The 19,190-nt window shown below is 37.4% G+C and overlaps 1 protein-coding gene across 1 annotated transcript; it reads right to left on the reverse strand.

The window, feature by feature from the left end:
• Positions 1–5,024: 5,024 nt before the first annotated feature.
• SNURF (SNRPN upstream open reading frame) lies at positions 5,025–17,521 on the reverse strand. The gene is made up of 3 exons (XM_049613956.1): positions 17,405–17,521; positions 10,581–10,676; positions 5,025–5,130 (listed from the first exon to the last, which is right to left on the reverse strand). The coding sequence occupies exons 1-3, from the start codon at positions 17,416–17,418 to the stop codon at positions 5,025–5,027; spliced, it is 216 nt and encodes a 71-aa protein (XP_049469913.1). The 5' UTR covers positions 17,419–17,521.
• Positions 17,522–19,190: the final 1,669 nt, after the last annotated feature.

Raw genomic sequence — 19,190 nt, forward strand, 5'->3', positions numbered from 1 at the left:
TGACTACAATATCTATAAACTTGTCTCTTTTCCCCATCTACCCAGTGTAGGTCTTCAAAGATACAATGACATCAAGGATACCCCCTTTTACAGCATCCAACATTGTATATGACTTAATGTTTTGCATAAAACTGACATGTAATGATCTCAAAAGATCTGTTCAAATCAGCAGACTGGCATGCCCTCCTCTCCCCAAATCAATGTAGTTTGTAACCCAAACTCACAGGAGTAGTTTAAGGTCTATAATATAGATGTTCTGAATTCTGACAGGATTATCTATAAAGCAGAGTCTAAATTCAAGAATACTTACATATTTTTTACCTCTAGTCATTAGCTATTTTCATTTTTTATATCTACTAAGATTTAAAATCTTCAGCAATCCATAGTAACAGAAAGTAAATCATCTACAAAAACAGAAAAAAAAAATAGAAACAAAAAAATTCACAGCAACAGAAAGTAAATAAGTGGTAACCTGAAGTTGGGGGTTGACACAGGGAATGTATGTAAATGAGCATAAGGGACCTTACTTTGAAAATGGAAAGTTCTCAGAGTTCCTGGCAATGGCTGAAGTCAGTAAATTTACAAAAATTTCGGTGATTTTTTATGGTATATACATTATACATTAGTAAAGCTGGTTAAAATGCAAAATGTCAGGATCTTTCAATAACGTGGAAAGTTTGTAACACTGCTTTTTATATCACGGTTACTGCAAAAAAACAAAACAAAACAAAACAAAAAAAAGCTAACCACTCAATAAGACACTATTACTGGAGCATACCCTTTTTACCATCAACAATGGAGATATGCTACCAAATACTTAGCCACAAGACAGTGATTATTAGAAAATTAAAAGATGGTAGGGCTAGATTTCAAGATTTCATTTAAGGGAAAAAAAATGTAATCACAGAAAGGTATCTTACAAGGATTAATGCAATGGAAACCAGCATCAAGTGTGCATTTAAGGTGACACCTCTCCAGCAAAAATTTAAAATTCAAAACAAAACTTTTTACCTTCAGATGCCAAAAAGATTTGAAAATACGGATTTTCCCATCAGCCTCAGTTTGAAATGTTCTGTCCCACCTGACATTTCAGTGAACACACAACTATCAGACCTAATTCACAGTTTAGCTGTAAGAAACCAATAAATTTAAACAATTGTATAGCAGAAGAATAAAAAGGGAAAGCCAGTCAGTCCTGCTTCTGTCCTTCATCTACCCTGTCTGAGTTTCTAAATCCCTTCCACAACTACTAAATGTTGTTAACCAGTTATCAAGTATAAAAATTCACCTCGACATATGAGTTACAGACTAAGGAATTGGAGGGGTACATGGGTGGTCCACTCGGTCAGGCATCTTACTTTGGCTCAGGTCATGTCTTACAGTTTGTGAGTTTGAGCCCTGAATCGGGTTCTCTGCTGTCAGCACAGAGCCTGCTTTAGATCCTCTGTCTCCTCCTCTCTCTGCCCCTCCCCAGCTCATCTGTACGTGCTCACTCTCAAAAATAAACACTAAAACAAAAAATAAATACTGATTTCTCAAAAAAATCTTAAAAAAAAAAGAACTGGAGACCTAGAGAACTGGGGATATGGGACATGTAATATGATACAAAATATTTTGTATAAAATAAGGGATATACATACATATTACTCACAACTCAGAAAAGGGGTTGACTACAGTGGTTAAGAAAGACTTCCCCTAATGAATAGGACCTGAAATTAGAAACAGTTATCTCTTATCCCTAAATTTAGTACACTATAATCATGAACCCTTGTAACAGGAAAATGATATATTACTTTGGAGATTGATCAAATATATCTTCACAACAAACGACAGCAAAATGCCTCATGAAAAGGAAAAGAGTAGCAAAATCATAATGCACTGATGAATTGGCAGTTATGATAAATCTCCTTACGTCAAAAGGCACATAAGCAAATAAATGGCCCAAGTCCCTGACTCAAACATTGTAAGATTTTCCACAGAAGTTCTTAAACTTTTGGGAACTTTTCTAATGACAAAACTTAAAAAAAAAAAAAAAAAAAGTGAAAAGATAAGATGGTTGGGGCACCTGGGTGGCTCAGTCTGCTAAGTGTCAGACTTCAGCTCAGGTCATGATCTCACAGTTCGTGGGTTTGAGCCCCACATCGGGTTCTGTGCTGACAGCTCAGAGCATGGAGCCTGCTTTGGATTCTGTGTCTCCCTCTCTCTCTGTTCCTCCCCCACCTGTGCACGGTCTCTCAAAAATAAATAAACATTAAAAAAGAAGGATGGTCAAACCTAGCCAAGTCACATAAAGCAAATCAGAAATCATATAATGATGGTAATGCATTAGTGCTCATTCAAATCTGGTAAAATAGCACACCCTTCACAGAAAAATGTACAAAAAAGCTTAACAAGTAAAAGGAGGTAACACAAACAAATGGACAATATTCATCCAGAAAGCAATGCCAGTTTAAACCCCACACACACAACACACGCGCACGCGCACACACAATTTTCCTTTTTTGGAACTGTTTATTTATCAAAGAAAAAAAAGGCACCACAGATGGTACTGAGAAACTAGCACTAGTAGTAATTGTTCTAAATGGCAATCAACAATGCTTATGATGCTGTCAGCAATGGAACAAAACATTTAAGAGTCATACTAATATTTATACCCTGCAGTCCTTACCCTAGACTCTTATCCTAATAAATTTAACATACCAAATATATCTTTAAAATATAGAACTAATGTTTATAACAGCATAGTAAAACTAGGAAAAAAAACAAGTACAAGGGAAAAGTAAATAATGAATGAACTGTCATTTATTCATAACAAATGATAATTATGAGCACTAATAAAATGAGAAAACATTAATGATATACATTTAAGTGGAATAAATACAAAATAAGTTTGTTAAAAGCATGATTCCAACTAAAAAAAGAAAACGGGAAAAATTAAAGAAAATTCAACCTTATGGTAGGTTTAAAAATCTTTGGTTTACTTTCACATTTTTCTTGGCTATCACTTGGATGCTTTAGATTTTATAGGAAAAAATGAAGCATATCAATTGTTAAAATATCTTTAAAAACCTACCCATCTACAATTATTCCTTAGACTAACTGTTAGATTTGACCTTCATCCCAGAAATTCATCTGATTCTCTACCTTGTAATGTTTACTTCATTTATATACACTCTTTCCTATAACCCCTTTTTCTTTACAACATTCTATAGTATCACCACTCATCCATTGTCCCAACTTGGTATTTTCATCTTTGAATGTGGTTCTCTAAGATGCCAGTCAACTTTAAGGAAGAGGATTAATTTTAGGCGTTGCCTACCATTTAATCTGTTACAACTATTCTAGTCTGTTGCTGTAATTCCAAATACAGCCACCGACCATACATAAATACGATTACTTGGTTGTGTGCCAATAATTTTTTTTTTTTTATAAAAACAGACAGTGAGTGGGTCAGATACTTTAACAATCCCTGCTGTAGAATAATCCCAGTAAATGAGTGCTGTTTAACTAGCACTTGGGACTAGAATAAAACATAACATCAGAAAATTGTACTTGCAGATAGATTATAATGTAGGATTTAAATAATAGGGGTACCTGGCTGGCTCAATCAATAGAGCATGTGACTCTTGATCTTGAGGTAAGTTCAAGCCTCATGTAAGTAAGGTAAGTAAGTAAGTAAGCAAGCAAGTAAGTAAATAAGTAAGTAAGTAAATAAATAAATAAATAAATAAATAAAATTATAGTTAGGAACTTACAAGAGTATATGAAATGCACTGAGAAGCCAAAACATTCCTGGTTAAAAAAAAAAAAAAATCAATTGTTCAGAGTCATTTAAAGATGGCCCTACTCTGAGAACAGCTGGGGACAATGATCAGATTCTATTGCGTGAATCAATTCCACTGCCTTACAATCAATTCCAGGTTATTATTACTGGAGAATGCTGAGTAAAGGATTCAGCAGGGGAGAATTTTTCTCAGAAAATTTACATTTTTTCTCTTTTGCTTTAAAAGTCAAAATAATAGCTATAAACAAGTCTAATTAATTTGAGTTGTGGGGTAATACATAAAAATAGAAATAAAGAAAATCTAGAAGAAAATTCATTCAAAAGTTCCCTTTCTCTCCTAGTTTCTAAAAAGTGTATTAAACCCTTGGGGTCATTCAAATCTTAAAATTTTAAGGTCACATAAAACATAGAAAGACAGACTGTAAATAAATCTACATCACAGTGAAAAAATCATGGATAATATTTTATTACATTGTCAGTTGAATCAAATACACTGATACATTATCAGCTGATTCAACTACACTGTTGAAAACAAAAGTGAAAAAAGAGAAAACAAAAAAAGGAATAGTTAGCAAATATGCATGGGAAATTATTTAGCTTATTTAAGAATGTGATGTATATTTATAATTCAGTAGGCACAAATGATATGTAGTTAAAACAACCAATGCAGGTAAAAGTGTAGCGTCATCAGGCACTCTATTATTTTCAGGGCAAAAGAGACTAATACTTTGTAATACAGTTTAGAAAAATGTACCCTAAGGTTATAGTCCTGATTCAATTTATTTTCACATCTGCATATCTGAGGAAATAATTCCATCTGATAGGTTATGCTCAGCAGTCCACTGAAGCTTTATTGAAACTACCAGGAAAAAAGATGAAGTTTATCACAAAAGGTAATTACAAAACATTGATTCACAAGATATTTAGCAGCCATTTATAATGAAGTATGTTCATATAAGATTAATTTGAAAAATCAATAGAATTTAGATATGAGTAAAACTACTTAACAAGCATATATAACTGGGAAAGTAAAATATCAAGGTAAGAATGTCAAGATCCTATTGCTTTTACATTTTTTAACTTTCTGCTTGTAATATGAAATTTTTAAGGAAAAAATTTTAATATATCCCAAATAACTAAAGTGACCTCGAAGCACATTATTTATTAGTGACCATGACTGTATCAGCTCTAACCTGGTTTTTCACTTGAAATCAGCTAACCTGGATGTTCCAATACTGCTTTAACCACCTCTTGGTGTCTCTGCTAAGAATGCCTGTCTCAATTCCGCCTGGAAATCCAACACAGGTACTTGCTGCTGCTGAGATCGCCTTGGGTAGAGCTGACACCTATGACAAGAGCACAATACACATAAATATAAAAGAGATTTGCCTTATATGGATAATACCAAAGAAAATGTGGAGACCCTTACATTTAAAAAGATCCTCAATTAGGGTCAGAGCATTGCATTACCTTATGAAGAGACTATTAAGAAGAAACAGGAGTCTCTGTGTACACAGGAATGTGCAAGGAACAGGATACTTACCACTTTGGATAAGTAGGATACTACTGAAAGAATTTTTTTAAAAAAGTTCTTTTGGTTTAAAAAGCCCTGTATTTGAGTGCCTGAGTAGCTTAGTCAGTTGACCGTTATACCCTTGGCTCAGGTAATGAATGAACGCCTTTTTCAGGAGTTTGAGCCTTGCATCAGGCTCTGTGCTGACAGGATAGAACCTACTTGGGATTCTTTGTCTCCCTTTCTCTCTGCTCCTTCCCCACTCACTCTGTCTCTCAAAATTAAATAAACAAACATTTTTTTAAAAAGGTGGAGACACCATCAGTACCATATCCATTACTCACTTCCCAATCCTATCTGGAAACAATCCTTTAACCCCCAGTAAGAGGAGTGAGGCATTTGCTAAGCCATTTTCAGGAGATGTTAAGACTGTCATCCATTCTCTTACTCCTGAGTAACCACCTGAAACAAGGAACTACCAGGGCCCAGGCTTTTTAGAGTCTCAAACTGTAAACTGACTACCTATTAGTCAGAAGGGAATTCCATAGAAAAGCCCTTAACTTATCCCTATGGATCAGTAATCAGGCTGTGAATCTGATTCTAAGAATGATGAAGAAATGTACAAAGTGTTACTGGCTAACAAAACAAGCATAAAAAGTAATCACCAGCAAGTCTTCCCTTGTTAAGTATGTGTGTGTGATGTGTGTGTATGTATATATATATGTGTGTGTATATGTACGTATGTATATATATAACTATTCCATAGCAGTTAGATTTGGAAACGGGTTTCACAAAAGGTATTTCACTATTTTCCATAGTTTTTAAATAACATTTAAAAAAAATTTAATGTTTTCTATTTTTGAGATAGAGAGTGTGTGGGAGAGGGGCAGAGACAGAGGGAGACACAGAATCTGAAGCAGGCTCCAGGCTCTGAGCTGTCAGCAGAGAGCCTGATGCAGTGCTGGAACTCCTGAACCACAAGATCATGACCTAAGCCAACGTCGGACGCTTCAACTGACTGGACCACCCAGGTGCCCCAGTTTTTAAATAACAGTTTAAACATTCTGTTGTATAATAAAGAATTGTGTTAACCTTTGTCCATGGTTTCTGAGAAGTAACCTCTAAATCCTTGAGTTTACCAAGTGATAGGAGTGTGCCTTCATTATTCGTGGTGGGCCCCTTGGATCACACCTGAATTAATGTTAACAAGATGATTCAGGATAAGGGCTGGCCAAGGCACAAAGACCAACCATGTGATTAGAGTGTGGGGCCTTTGAGCTTGATCTCCTGGGAAGGGATGGCATAGAGTGAGATGGACTTCAATCATAATGGCCAATTATTCAATCATTTCAAATACTAGAACTCTAATAAAAACTATAGAAGGCACACAAAGTTCTGGTGAGCTTCCTGGTTGGTGGTCTATACACTGATGTGCTGAGAGTCTATTACATCCTAAGGACATGGACATTACAGATCTTGCCCTAGAAGTCTCTTCAGTTGGCTTATCCTGATTTGTATCCCATATTGTAAACTTAATAGTAAGTATAGTGCTTTCTTGAGTTCTGTGAATCATTCTAACAAATTACAGAACCTGAGAAAATAATGGAAACCTTGAATTATATCTAGCTGTTGAAAAGTTCAGGTGGCCTAGAAACTTTGGGACTTGCAGCTGGTATCTCAATTGAGGGTCATCTTATGGAGAACTGTACCCTTAATGTGTCAAGTCTACATTAACTCCAGAGAATCTGAATTACATTGCCCATGCTTTTAAATTGTCCCATTCTAATCAATGAATAATTAAATCTTTATTTGGGTGTTCTCATTTCCAATCCTTTCATTACCAAATGGCAACTAAGCCCCTGACCTAATAAGGTTTTAAAACATGTTTCAACCAAAAAAAATTTTTTTTGATTCTTTAAACTCCTATTGGAGTGTCTCTTTTGGGTTTAACCTGAAACCCAACTGAAGATTAAGGTAAAACTGAGAAAATAAGATGCAGTACACATAACATTTACTTTGTGAAATGCAGAATGTAAATTTAGAAAAACATCTGAAGGGGGCCTGGGTGGCTCAGTCAGTTGAGCGTCCAACTTCGGCTCAGGTCATGATCTCATGGTTCATGAGTTCAAGCCCCATGTCAGGCTCTGTGCTGACAGCTCAGAGCCTGGAGTCTGCTTCGGATTCTGTGTCTCCTTCTCTCGCTGTGCCCCTCCCTCATTCATGCTCTGTCTTTCTCTCAAGAATAAATAAAACATTTAAAAAAATTAGAAAAACATCTGAAAGTGTACAGAAAATGGTCTCTCCAGAAGACTCTCCGGCCCCAATCTCCAAATTCTCTCAAATTTACAGTACATCAATAAACAGGAAAGACATTCACCAGCCCCCAAATCCAAAACTGATTACTTGATAGATCTATTAGAAGAAAGACTAACCATCAATTTCAGGAGTACAAATCACTTAGCTTCTATTAATAGTTATGGTTGGTCTGTGGGATGTTCTGTCTGCAAAGTTTTAGTTTTTATTCAATTTCATTTTGTATCTTGGATGCAACATGAATAGCAATCCTTCATTAGCCATTAGAACTGGTGTACACACAATTTCTCAGGAATACTGTCTTTTAGTTTGGCAAAAGGTGGGATATTTATGGATTATGATTAAAATAAACAGACTATAACTATCAAATATCCCAATCCTGAGAGAATCCTGAGCATATGTACCAGGGCTTAAAGAATATCCATACTGCTTACCCATCCCCATAATCACACACTCTCAAAACAGAGAGAGGTTACTGGGGAAATTACACTATTTTCCCTAACTCAAAATTCCCCTCCTTCATTTTAGCACTCTCTAGTATTTACATATAATATATACAGAAGAAGTCAGGAAATGAAGTTACTTCTTCTTTGAAAGTAACATGTTTCCAAAGATGCAGACTAGAAAATGACACCTAAGGAATGCTTACAGAAGATGAGGAAGAGATTACCTGTTATGCTGGTGCACACTGATCCTGTATAAGATAAGGGCTCTAACAAAATATAACAAATATGATAGAACCATTAACCACTAACAAAAGATCTCCCTCAATAAACCCCCCCAATACCTCCACCACAATCTCTAAACAACCTCAAATACTTCTAGAGACTCTGGGGAAAATGTCACTTTTTGGGGTGTCTGGGTGGCTAAATTGGTTAAGCGTCCAACTTTTGGTTTCAGCTCAGGTCATGATGTCATGGTTTCGGGAGTTTGAGCCCCTCAACGGGCTCTGAACAGGCAGCATGGAACCTGCTTGGGATTCTCTTTCTCTCTGCCCCTCCCCCACTTGCACTATCTCAATCTCTCTCAAATAAACTTTTAAAAGTTAAAAAAAAGAAAATGTCACTTTTAAGAGTTTTGCAATTACAAAACACATTACTTTATAAGAGAAAATTAACATGGCAAAAAGTCTATTATAAAGGAAAAGTTATATAAAATATTCATTCATAAAATACTTCTTTTCAAAGTAACTCCCCAAATAAAAATGTAATAAAAGAATGAGGTCAGGTAGAATAAATAAAATAGGGAAAATGAGGAAATCATTAGCCTCACCAATAATTTAAAATGTATTTTTTATGTACAATTCCTACAATGTAGGAATATATTGCAATATTCCTACAAGTAAAATGTGCAAATAACAAAAATAGGAGACAAAATGCTACTGCCATTTTATAACAGCTTTTAAAAAAAAAAGCCTTACATTTGAGGGAGAAATAAATGTAAATAATAATGAATATTAATTTTCAAATTGACTGTCCTTATCTTTGTTTATAATAGCTAAGAAATGCAAAACAGCCTAGGGGCACCTGGGTGGTTCAGTCCTTGAGTGCCCAGGTCATGATCTCAAAGTCCATGGGTTCGAGCCCCACTTCAAGCTCTGTGTTGACAGCTCAGAGCCTGTAGCCTGCTTTGGATTCTGTCTCCCTCTCTCTCTGCCCCTCCCCCACATATGCTATGTCTCTCTCTCTCTCAAAAATATACAAACATTAAAATTTTTTTAAAAGAAATGCAAACAGCCTAAATATCAGTAAGCTAATTATGAATGTAATTATGTTATCATACCACCCCTCCTCTAAAATTTGTACAATAAGGTTGATTTATATGCAGTGACATACAAAGACCCCCCCCCAAGATATATGATTGCAGAACAATAAATCTTACATATGTAGGCAAACAAATCACAAGTATGCCTTCCTCCTCTCCCTACCATGTGTGCATACACATGAACAAACAGAAAAAGATCTGAAAGTATAGACATCTACATACCTGTGGATTATCTCCAGGGAGGGAATGGGAAACAACTGATGGTAAGTTGAAGTGAATACTTTTTACCTGAATGTTATGTGTTTTAAAGAGACTATACTCATGTATTTTTATTACTTGTAATTGTGGAAAATAACGAAATTAAACAGCTTTGGGAAAGGGCCAAAAATGCCACCCACTGATACTGTCAAGATTAGAAACAAAATACAAGTTCCAATAAATACTCAGTATGTATCAGGTCATTAAAAATGTTGATATATCTTATATTAAAGTCCCCCTTCTGGAAATCTAAATTTAAAAGTGTATCTACATGTAGATATCCTAACTAAGGAGAAGGAAAAAATGTGTACATTTCAAAAAATTTTAATTTTTTTTAATTGTTTATTTACTTTTGAAAGAGAGACAGAGTGTGAGTGGTGAAAAGGCAGAAAGAGAGGGAGACAGAATCTGGAGCAGATTCCAGGCTCTGAACTGTCAGCGCAGAGCCCGATGTGAGGCTCAAACTCACAAACCATGGAAGCCAGACACTTAACCAACTCAGCCACCCAGGTGCCCCATGCATTTCAAAATTTTAATTGGATAAATGCACTAAGCAAAAATAAAAATCTGAATATTGCCAAGTATAAATAGAAATTAGCATTCCATCAAATGCATAGAACATTTTGCAAACATAGAAAAAGTAGTTTAGTAACAACATAAATAAAACAGGCATGATTTAAATATCAAAGTTGAAAGATGTAGAACTTAATGAAGATATAATCCACATACACATATGGGATAAAAAATGCACTTTACTAAATTTTTGAACAGAAATTAGTACCACATGTTTTAAGAATAATTTAACCATTTTGCTATATTTTCTATATTACAGTCCTATGGTTCTTTCATTAATAAATTCATTTCAATACACCCTCATTGCATTATACTTTGTTCCAATTTGAAAAATAATTATGACCTAAACTGGTTCTCAACCCAGAATGTACTCACTCTTGGTTGCTCAGTGAGGCTGTCCTTCTACGTTTGACTTGTACTTCCACCTCTGGTACGTGCTGCTCCGTGGTCCGTCTCAGGTGTAAGCGGTCCCTGAAACAGAAAGCGGAATTTATTTGATAGACTTCAATAACTTTAAAATAACCACTTAAAGGCTTATTTAGAGCTGTATTTAATATGATGGAGATTTTAAAGTGCTTATAATCTAATTAAAACAAGGTACAGTAGTGGTGTGCTTGGGTGTCTCAGTTGGTTAACCATCTGACTTCCTCCCATGTCATGATCTCACGGTTCCCGAGTTTGAGTCCTACATCAAGCTCTCTGCTGTCAGAGTAGAGTCCCAAGCACTTGGGATCACATCTGCCCCTCTTTCTGCCAGCCCTTCCGCCATTCTGTCTCTCAAAAAAAAAAAAAAAAAAAGTACAGTAGTAACATACATCAATTGTGTCTCAATAAAATTGGGGGAAAATAAACAAGACAAAATTTAAATATTAGAATACCTTCCAACAGTCAGGATCTATCCTAAAGCCACTTTCCCCTTTAGAAGCCCTTTAATGTCAGAAAACAGCACGGTGTGGTGGGGTGAAGATGATATCAGTTAAGCAAAAATAAAGTATTTCCACTTATTTTTACATGTACAGATTAAAACTTTACATTCACTGAAATACATTTATATACACTGACCTACTCACTACCCATACCTGCATAACCCTGAGAAAACAGCAATGTTGATTTCAAAACTAGTCTGAAAATATCTTTTTAGGATAGATCCTGTAGAATAGAATAAAGCATAAAGCTGAAAATATAGAATTTCTACTTAAGCAACTTCCTATGCAAATGCTGTTTTCCTAGGATTTGCACAATAAGAGATAAAAGGGATGCTTAAGCAAAAAATATGTAAAACCAGTAGAGCTACCACCATCTTATGATTTGCAGAACAGCTCACAAAATGGCTGCTCAATGGATCTAAGCATGAAATCTTGCACTTGGTATTCCATGTTAGAAACTACAGGAACCACTCCTAAAATTGCAATTTAAAAATGTTAAATCAGAAATGATAGAAGGAAAAACATTTTATAAAAGTTATGCAACATAATTATTTGAAAGCCAGAATTCAAAGGAAATAGCCCCAAAGCTAATTCTCTGTACTCTTGCTATTTTAAAATTCATGTTAGAACCAAAGTAATACAATCAAATAGCTTTCTAATAAGCCCAAGGTGTTTTATTGCTTCAAAAACTTTAATGTTCTAACCAAGCAAGAGAAATCATTTAAACATCACATCTGTACATCAGATTTTTAAATGATAAGAGTATATAATTTGATAATAACAAAACTCCACTTCAAAATGGGTGAAAGATTAGAACAGACGGCTTTCCAAAGACATACAAATTTACATTAGCATGAGAAAATATACTTAGTATCACTATAGTCATTAGGGAAATGCAAATCAAACTATAAACACAGCACTTCACACCTCAGGAGTGAAGGAGGAGGTGGAGAAATTGCTAGTCAGACCATGAAATTGTGCAGCCTCTGGCACTTCCTAAAATTGTGAACAATATAGTTAACATTTGACACAGTAACTCCACTCCTAGAGGGAATGAAATAAGAAAACATTAACTTGAGTGTGATTGTTCTTAGCAGCATTAATCCTAAGAGCCAAAAAGTGGAAACAACCCAAAGCACAACCACCAAAAAATGGATAAACAAAATATGGTGTGGTATGGTATATTCAATACAATGGAATGTCATTCAGTCCCAAAAAGGAATTAAGTATTTACTGATGAAACATGGCTTCACAAATATACTTAATACAATATTATATTAAAATTATATAATAAAAAGGTCTATGTTCATGGACAATTATGATTAACCTAATAGTATAATTAAGAATACATCATTACCAAAAAATTTTTAAAATGAAAATGTTCAGCTCCTTTACCCCTTCATACCAGTTGCTCAGCATGAAAGGATCTGAGTTCATTTAAGAACCAGCATACGAATTATTCAATTTTTTGAACCCATTTGTAAAGATACATGTAAAATCATCTATAAGCAGATGTGTTTTGATAACATTAGAAGTTTGTTCTAAATATGCATACATGTGTTTGCATTTATAATCTTCCTACTCCATTTCCAACATAGAAACCAGCTTTCAGAAAATAAGCATTTAAAGGAAAAAAGATGGGGTGCTTAGTTGGCTCAGTTGGTTGAGCATGCAGGTATGGGACTCTTGATTCTGGGGTTGTGAGTTCAAGTCCCACGTTAGGCATACAACTTACTTACAAGTGATCAGATCACACAATGTTTTTCCCAGTAGCCTAAACACTGTCAAATATTTAATATGCCTTATATCCTACCAAAAAAAAGAAAAAAACTTAATAGAAATTCAACTACTAAGATCTCAAGAATGAAAAATAAAAGAAAATGTGAGGTCATCTCAGTCTACAGATCTCATAAAGAAAGTCAGTTCCTCTCAAACAAAACCCATGGTATCATTAAAAAGTAAATTCTAAGCCATCAGCATTCAGGAACTAGGAGGCAAAAGAAATCACTTCCTTACCCAACATTTGTTAGTGAAGGAGACAACCTTAACCATCAACAACTCTTACTCAAGCTTCCTGGCTCTGGGCCACAAAAGAGGCGGGGATAAAGGGGACCCGCAATAAAATCCAAATGGAAACTGAAGATCAAAAACTTCATTGTCCCTGTCAGGTTGAGACAATACTCATGCCCTGATTACTTCAAGGATTATTCCTAAATATATCTGAGCACAAGAGTGCAGTGTCAAAAAGAAACTCAAAACAGATTGAAGATCTAAATGTCAGACCTGAAACCATAAAATTCCTTAGAGAAAACATAAGCAGTAATATCTTGGACACTGGCTTCAGCAACATTTTTCTACATGGGTCTCCTCTGGCAAGGGAAACAAAACCAAGATTAAACTATAGGGCTTGCACCCAAATAAACAGATTTTTCACAGCAAAGGACAACATCAACAAAACAAACAGACAATCTACTGATTGCATTCTTGGGGAGAATGTAAACTGGTGCAATCACGGTGGGAAACAGTATATAAGTTCATCATAAAATAAAAATAGAAATAGCCTATGATTCAGTAGTTCCACTTCTGAGTATTTACCCAAAGAAAACAAAAGCACTAATTCAAAAAGACACAGACACAGGTACGCCTGCGTTGACTGCAGCACTATTTTTAATAGCCAAGATATGAAAACAACCATATAAGTATCTGCCCATAGACGAATGCATAAAGAAGATGCAACATATATATTCACATACAATATTACTCAGCCATAAAAAGTAAAAATTTTCCATTTTTGACAAGATGAATGGAACTAGAGGGTGTTAATGATAAGTGAAACAAGTCAGAGGAAGTCAAATACCATATTATTAACAGCACTATATGGTGAAAGATGATAACTACATTTGTGAATACAGCACAACATATAGAGTTGTTGAATCACTATGTTGTACATCTGGAACTAATAGAGCATTCTGTGTCAACTAAACTCCAATTAAAAAAATTAAGAGATTAATTTTGAGGCCTTGACATCTTATATGTGGAATTTTTCAAAAACAAATCTGAGCACATTTAGAGTAAAGGGGAGAAATTAAGATGTAGCATCACCACATATACAGAAAGTATTTCAGCAAAGAAGCACTGTACAGATGCACTAGGCAAACCAAGTTAATACAAAATAATCTCGAAATAAACCCAAACCAGACAGTACTTTGCCCTAGATAGCAATACAACAATCCCTGGACTGTTTCCTCACTTTAAACCACAGAAAGGGTTCACACTGCCTGATCATTTTCAAAATGATTTTCAAAAAGCCCACATACTTAGCCAAATATTCAATAGGCTCAGCAGAGACCTTGAAACCTCAGAGGTCTTTCCAAAGGGATCCGCCATATTGAGATCCTAAGCCTGAGTGAAAAACTACAAAATGGCTGACCGGTATAATACACACTCATTTTGCAAATAGCCAAAATGATCAGAAGTTAAATCAAAATATAGTTATTTGATGCTGTATGTGTATACAAGTAGGAAAAATGAGCAACAAAATTCCAGACTTCTGCTATTTTTAAAACTACTCAAAAAGATTCCACAACAAGCTCTCCAAGGCTTCTGGATTTACGTTTTCCTTAATTACATTCCAACTCAGCACAACCAGACATATTGTTTGCGATAGATGAGGGGAAAAAAACGAAAGAAAAGAAGAGAAGAAAGCCCATCAAAATCCTGCGAAGAAAAACAATATCTTTGAAAATGCCTCCCACAAAAGGTGGAATACAGAATACTAGAATAGTTACTTTGTTAATTGTACTTTCTCACCAAGTTTTCATAGTAGCTCCAACTTCAAAACTGATCGATCAAAAGTATCACTTTAAAAATAAAACGGGGGCAACAATTCCCTAATTCAATACTCATACCCCCGTAGCATTCTACTCTTCTGATATCAGCTCTCCTCTGTTCTTGAGCACAAGAAATTTACAATTCTCAGCTCCTAAGAACCCTGGAGAAGCCCTGATGCCCGGTTTAAGGAAATTGTCCATTTAAGCAACATCACGAAAGGAATATCCAAAGATTAAGAAATAAAACACACTCTTAAAGGTGATGCAGGTTTAGAGTGATCAAATCTGGAAAATGGAAATCAAATGTTATAGGAAGGAGAGTTGTTTAAGGGGTTACTGAATCCCCTCTGAATATTAACAACAATTAGATTGTTCACAATACAACCTAGGGAATCTATGAAAATGAAAAGGTGGGCCTTTCTAAAAAGTCAGAAAACAGATTTAAAATCTCCTGCACCAGTAGCACTGTGGATCATAGGATGGCTTTGCCTTTCTTGCCCTCCAGGCCCCCATCTCTCCTTTCTACAGCACCATAGAAAGGCAGGGGCACAGCTTGGCTGCCAGTCCACGCAGGCATAGAATATACAAATCCTTTGCCTCATTGTCCTCTCCTGTTGGAAGTGACCTTATGGGGAAAAGGGGGGGGGGGGGGGCTCAAGGTACAGGCTCAACAATTCTGTGTCCTTCCCTCAACCCACTGCAGCACAACAGGGAAGGAGCAGCCATTACAGCGGACAGGTGAAGGGAGGTGGCAGCCATCCCCACCAGGCGGAGGCTGCGCAAACCCCCTCCTCTGGTGCCCGCCCCGCTGCAGGGCAGAGACGCTGTTTTCTGTTGCGCCTGCGCAACCCAAATCCTGCACCCTTCCCTACTGCAGCACTTCGGAGGGGGTGGCTATCTACTCTTGCCCGCCTCCTCCCCTTAGCACCACGCTTTGAGGATGCCGCTGAAATTGCCGCGCGGCAGAGGCTACATAAACTACCCCTCCCCCCACTGCGGCACTGGGGAGGGGGTGGCTGCCCCCTACCCTGTCGCGCCTGCGCAGATTTGCACATCTGCAGCGGCAGCCATCTTTGGCGAGTCGCACAATGCTTGTGACGCGGCACTGGACACCTAAGAGCCCCCAAGCGACTTTCGAAAACCTTACTCCGAATGCAGAAAATCAATGCAAACAGGAGACACCTCTGCAGTATTACAGCCCAGAACCTGCATGACTCTCACAAAATTCATAAAGCAAGCTCTGCACACCATATCCCTAATCTTACACCAAAACCACAAAAACAAGGGACTATAACAAACATTTCTTCAGCCATCCCTTCAGGTGAGCGGTGGGCAGCAGCAAACACTTAAGACTGCCTCAGGTCAGAGAAAACTGAACGTTCTCCCTTTTCCTCAAACTGAGGGCTGTGGACCACTCACGGCTGCATCAGGCCTTCACCAAATTCCCTGTCCGCTGCCTCCACCCCAACGCCCCCTCTTACCACGCTCACTCTACCACAACCGCGGTGGCCACACGGCCAAAGCTCCCATACACCACCATCACCACCCCCACTACCATCCAATCGCCCCCCTCCCATCAGCAATAGCATGGCTGCTCCGCCGCCCCCACATATAATATACCCAGGTGGGTCACCCTTTTCAATGTGCCACCCTTTTTGTATCACCCTCATGGCAGCCACCCCCGCCGTCCCTTCCCACCACAGTCCCTCCCTACCACCACCATGACGGTCACTTGCTGCCCCCGCCCACCATGGCCACCAAAATCACCTTGCTCGTCACCCTGCCATCCCCTCCATTATCACTAAAACAGTGGCCACCTCGCTCACCCCCAAACCAACAGCATGGCCACCATGGCGACCCCTTCGCTACCACTGACACCATGAACAGCCCACCTTAAGCTCCCTCCTACTACCACCATGGCGGCCACCATTACTAAAACCACCACTGTGGACACCTCACCCCAAATACCCCTCCTTACCACCGCCATTGTAGCTACCCTGGTACCCCGCCCCCCCCATACCACTGTCACTTTTACCGTATGTCCTACCTTATCGTCTCCTCCTTGGTACTGTGGACTCCCCACTGATCCTATCCCATCATATCTTCCCCTGCCTTTCACACCACGGCCATCACAATGTATCCTCCCAAACCACAGTCATGGCCTCAGATCTCAAGGACAAAAGGCCACTCTAGAAAGGATCTGATGGGACACACTAGAGTGATATATACCAGCCAAGACACAACACGACATGGACAGAACACTTTCCGAGGAGGTACAACCAAGCCTCAAACCCTCATTCAGTTCCCCAGAACAAAGAACCTTAGGGCCCGGATTCCGAGTATATACAACAATACTCCCAAGTTCGGCAAACTTGGAACATTGAACAAACCAAAATGAGTATTTCCCAGGCTGTCTCTAAGGAAAGACATCCACACAGCTGACCTGGCCCGCTCCATCGCGCTGCTAGCCGCTCCTCAGAACAGACCTTCAGGCATCTCCGGCGACCACTCCACTCTGTGTTCCAGTCACTGCGGCAGGGCTAATCACACCAGTTCCACCTGCGCATGCGCAGCTAACCACCCCTCCGACTTTGGCTGCGCAACCGCAACTGTTTGCCGCAGTGCTGAGGTCCTGCCGCAGTGCAGGGGTGCCAGCGCCCCCGCCAAGCGGAATCGTCAGGGCCTGATTTCTACTGCACTTCAAATAGCCAAGGCGCTAGCACCTTTTGAGAACACCACCACCACTCTGAGTTTAATGGCAAGGTCTCTCTTTTTTAAAACATGTAAAATGTTGAGGAAATAATTCTCGGTTCCCCAACAAATCTTTGTAGGCACCATGGGCCAAACAATCCTGATTTACAATCACCTTCAAGTCTTCCAATAGGACAGGTCAGAAATGCTAATTTGAAAAAGTTAAATCAATGCAAAACCACAGTCAATGCAAATACGCTAGATAATTCAATCTGTCTAAAAGAAAAGAAAAAGATATTACATTCATTATTCAAATTTGGTGGGGTTCCCCCCCCTTTTTCTGCTTTCTACAATTATTTTTTCAAATTATGAAAATTATGCCAAAACAATCATAATGTAAGTAAACTCTCTAATACAGAATGGATAGGTAATTAAATTGATAAAGTTGGCTACTCATTTCTCATAAAACAAAAAATGAGCTTGGATCCCTGAATAAAACAAAGCCTTTACTTGGATACATTGAGATTTTTACCAATAATCAGTGATAACTGGAGTGGGGAAAATATCACTCTCATACAACACTAACGAACAAGTACATACAATGATTTTCTTTTTTCCTAGTAACACTCTGTCTACAGATTTAAGGCACTCATTGGTAACTCCAAAATTGCTACGTATGTATAACATGGAAAAGACAATGCTAAGATGAGAAAGCTAAGGAAAGAATCCTGAAGCTGTATTTGCATAGTATTTTACATAGCTTTTCCATTTTCTCAATTCTACACATCAAAAAAACTGAGGCTGAAGGTGGGCTAATGGCATCTAAATGGCTAAAATCCCCTCCCCATTCTCCTAAGCTAGTGCTCTGTTCCCAATCATATACATACACTATACAAACAAGTGTGAAGAGACATCTCAGTGGAGACATCTATCATAATAAAATCTTGGAAACTATGTAATCTGCCTCATGAAAGACAGACTTAGTAAATTGTTATCTATTTATATAAAGAATAATAGACTGATATTATATATAAATATAATCTGGCTGATAGAAAGAATGAAGTTTTGTGCTGCATCATGTGAAATTATCAATATAGGTTTGTAGGTTTTTGATCTACAAAATTGCACTAATGGTTCATTTTTACACATTCAAGTGAAGTAACATATGAAGGAGTTCATAACATACTACCCCAAAAATATGGCATCTGGCATATTGACTATTTTTAGTTACCCCCCTACATATAGAAAGTCAACTCTGATCATGGGAGCGAATAGCAAAATATTATGTAAAATTAATGCTAGGTGGATATTTTATGTAAATATATGTTTACATGCACACTGAAAAAATATATGAAATAACACACATACCACTATAGTTAGTAATGGAAACCATGCCTTGGACTCAGACTCATTGGATTCAAATTCTAGTTTTGATGCTTGATAGCAATGTTACTTTAGGCAATTTATCTAACTTCCTGTGCCTTGTTTCTTTAGTCTGTAAAATATGGAGGAATTGTACTTATACAATGATTTGACAG

The sequence above is a fragment of the Panthera uncia genome, assembly GCF_023721935.1.
Source record: "Panthera uncia isolate 11264 chromosome B3 unlocalized genomic scaffold, Puncia_PCG_1.0 HiC_scaffold_1, whole genome shotgun sequence".
NCBI classification, from domain to species: Eukaryota; Metazoa; Chordata; class Mammalia; order Carnivora; family Felidae; genus Panthera; species Panthera uncia.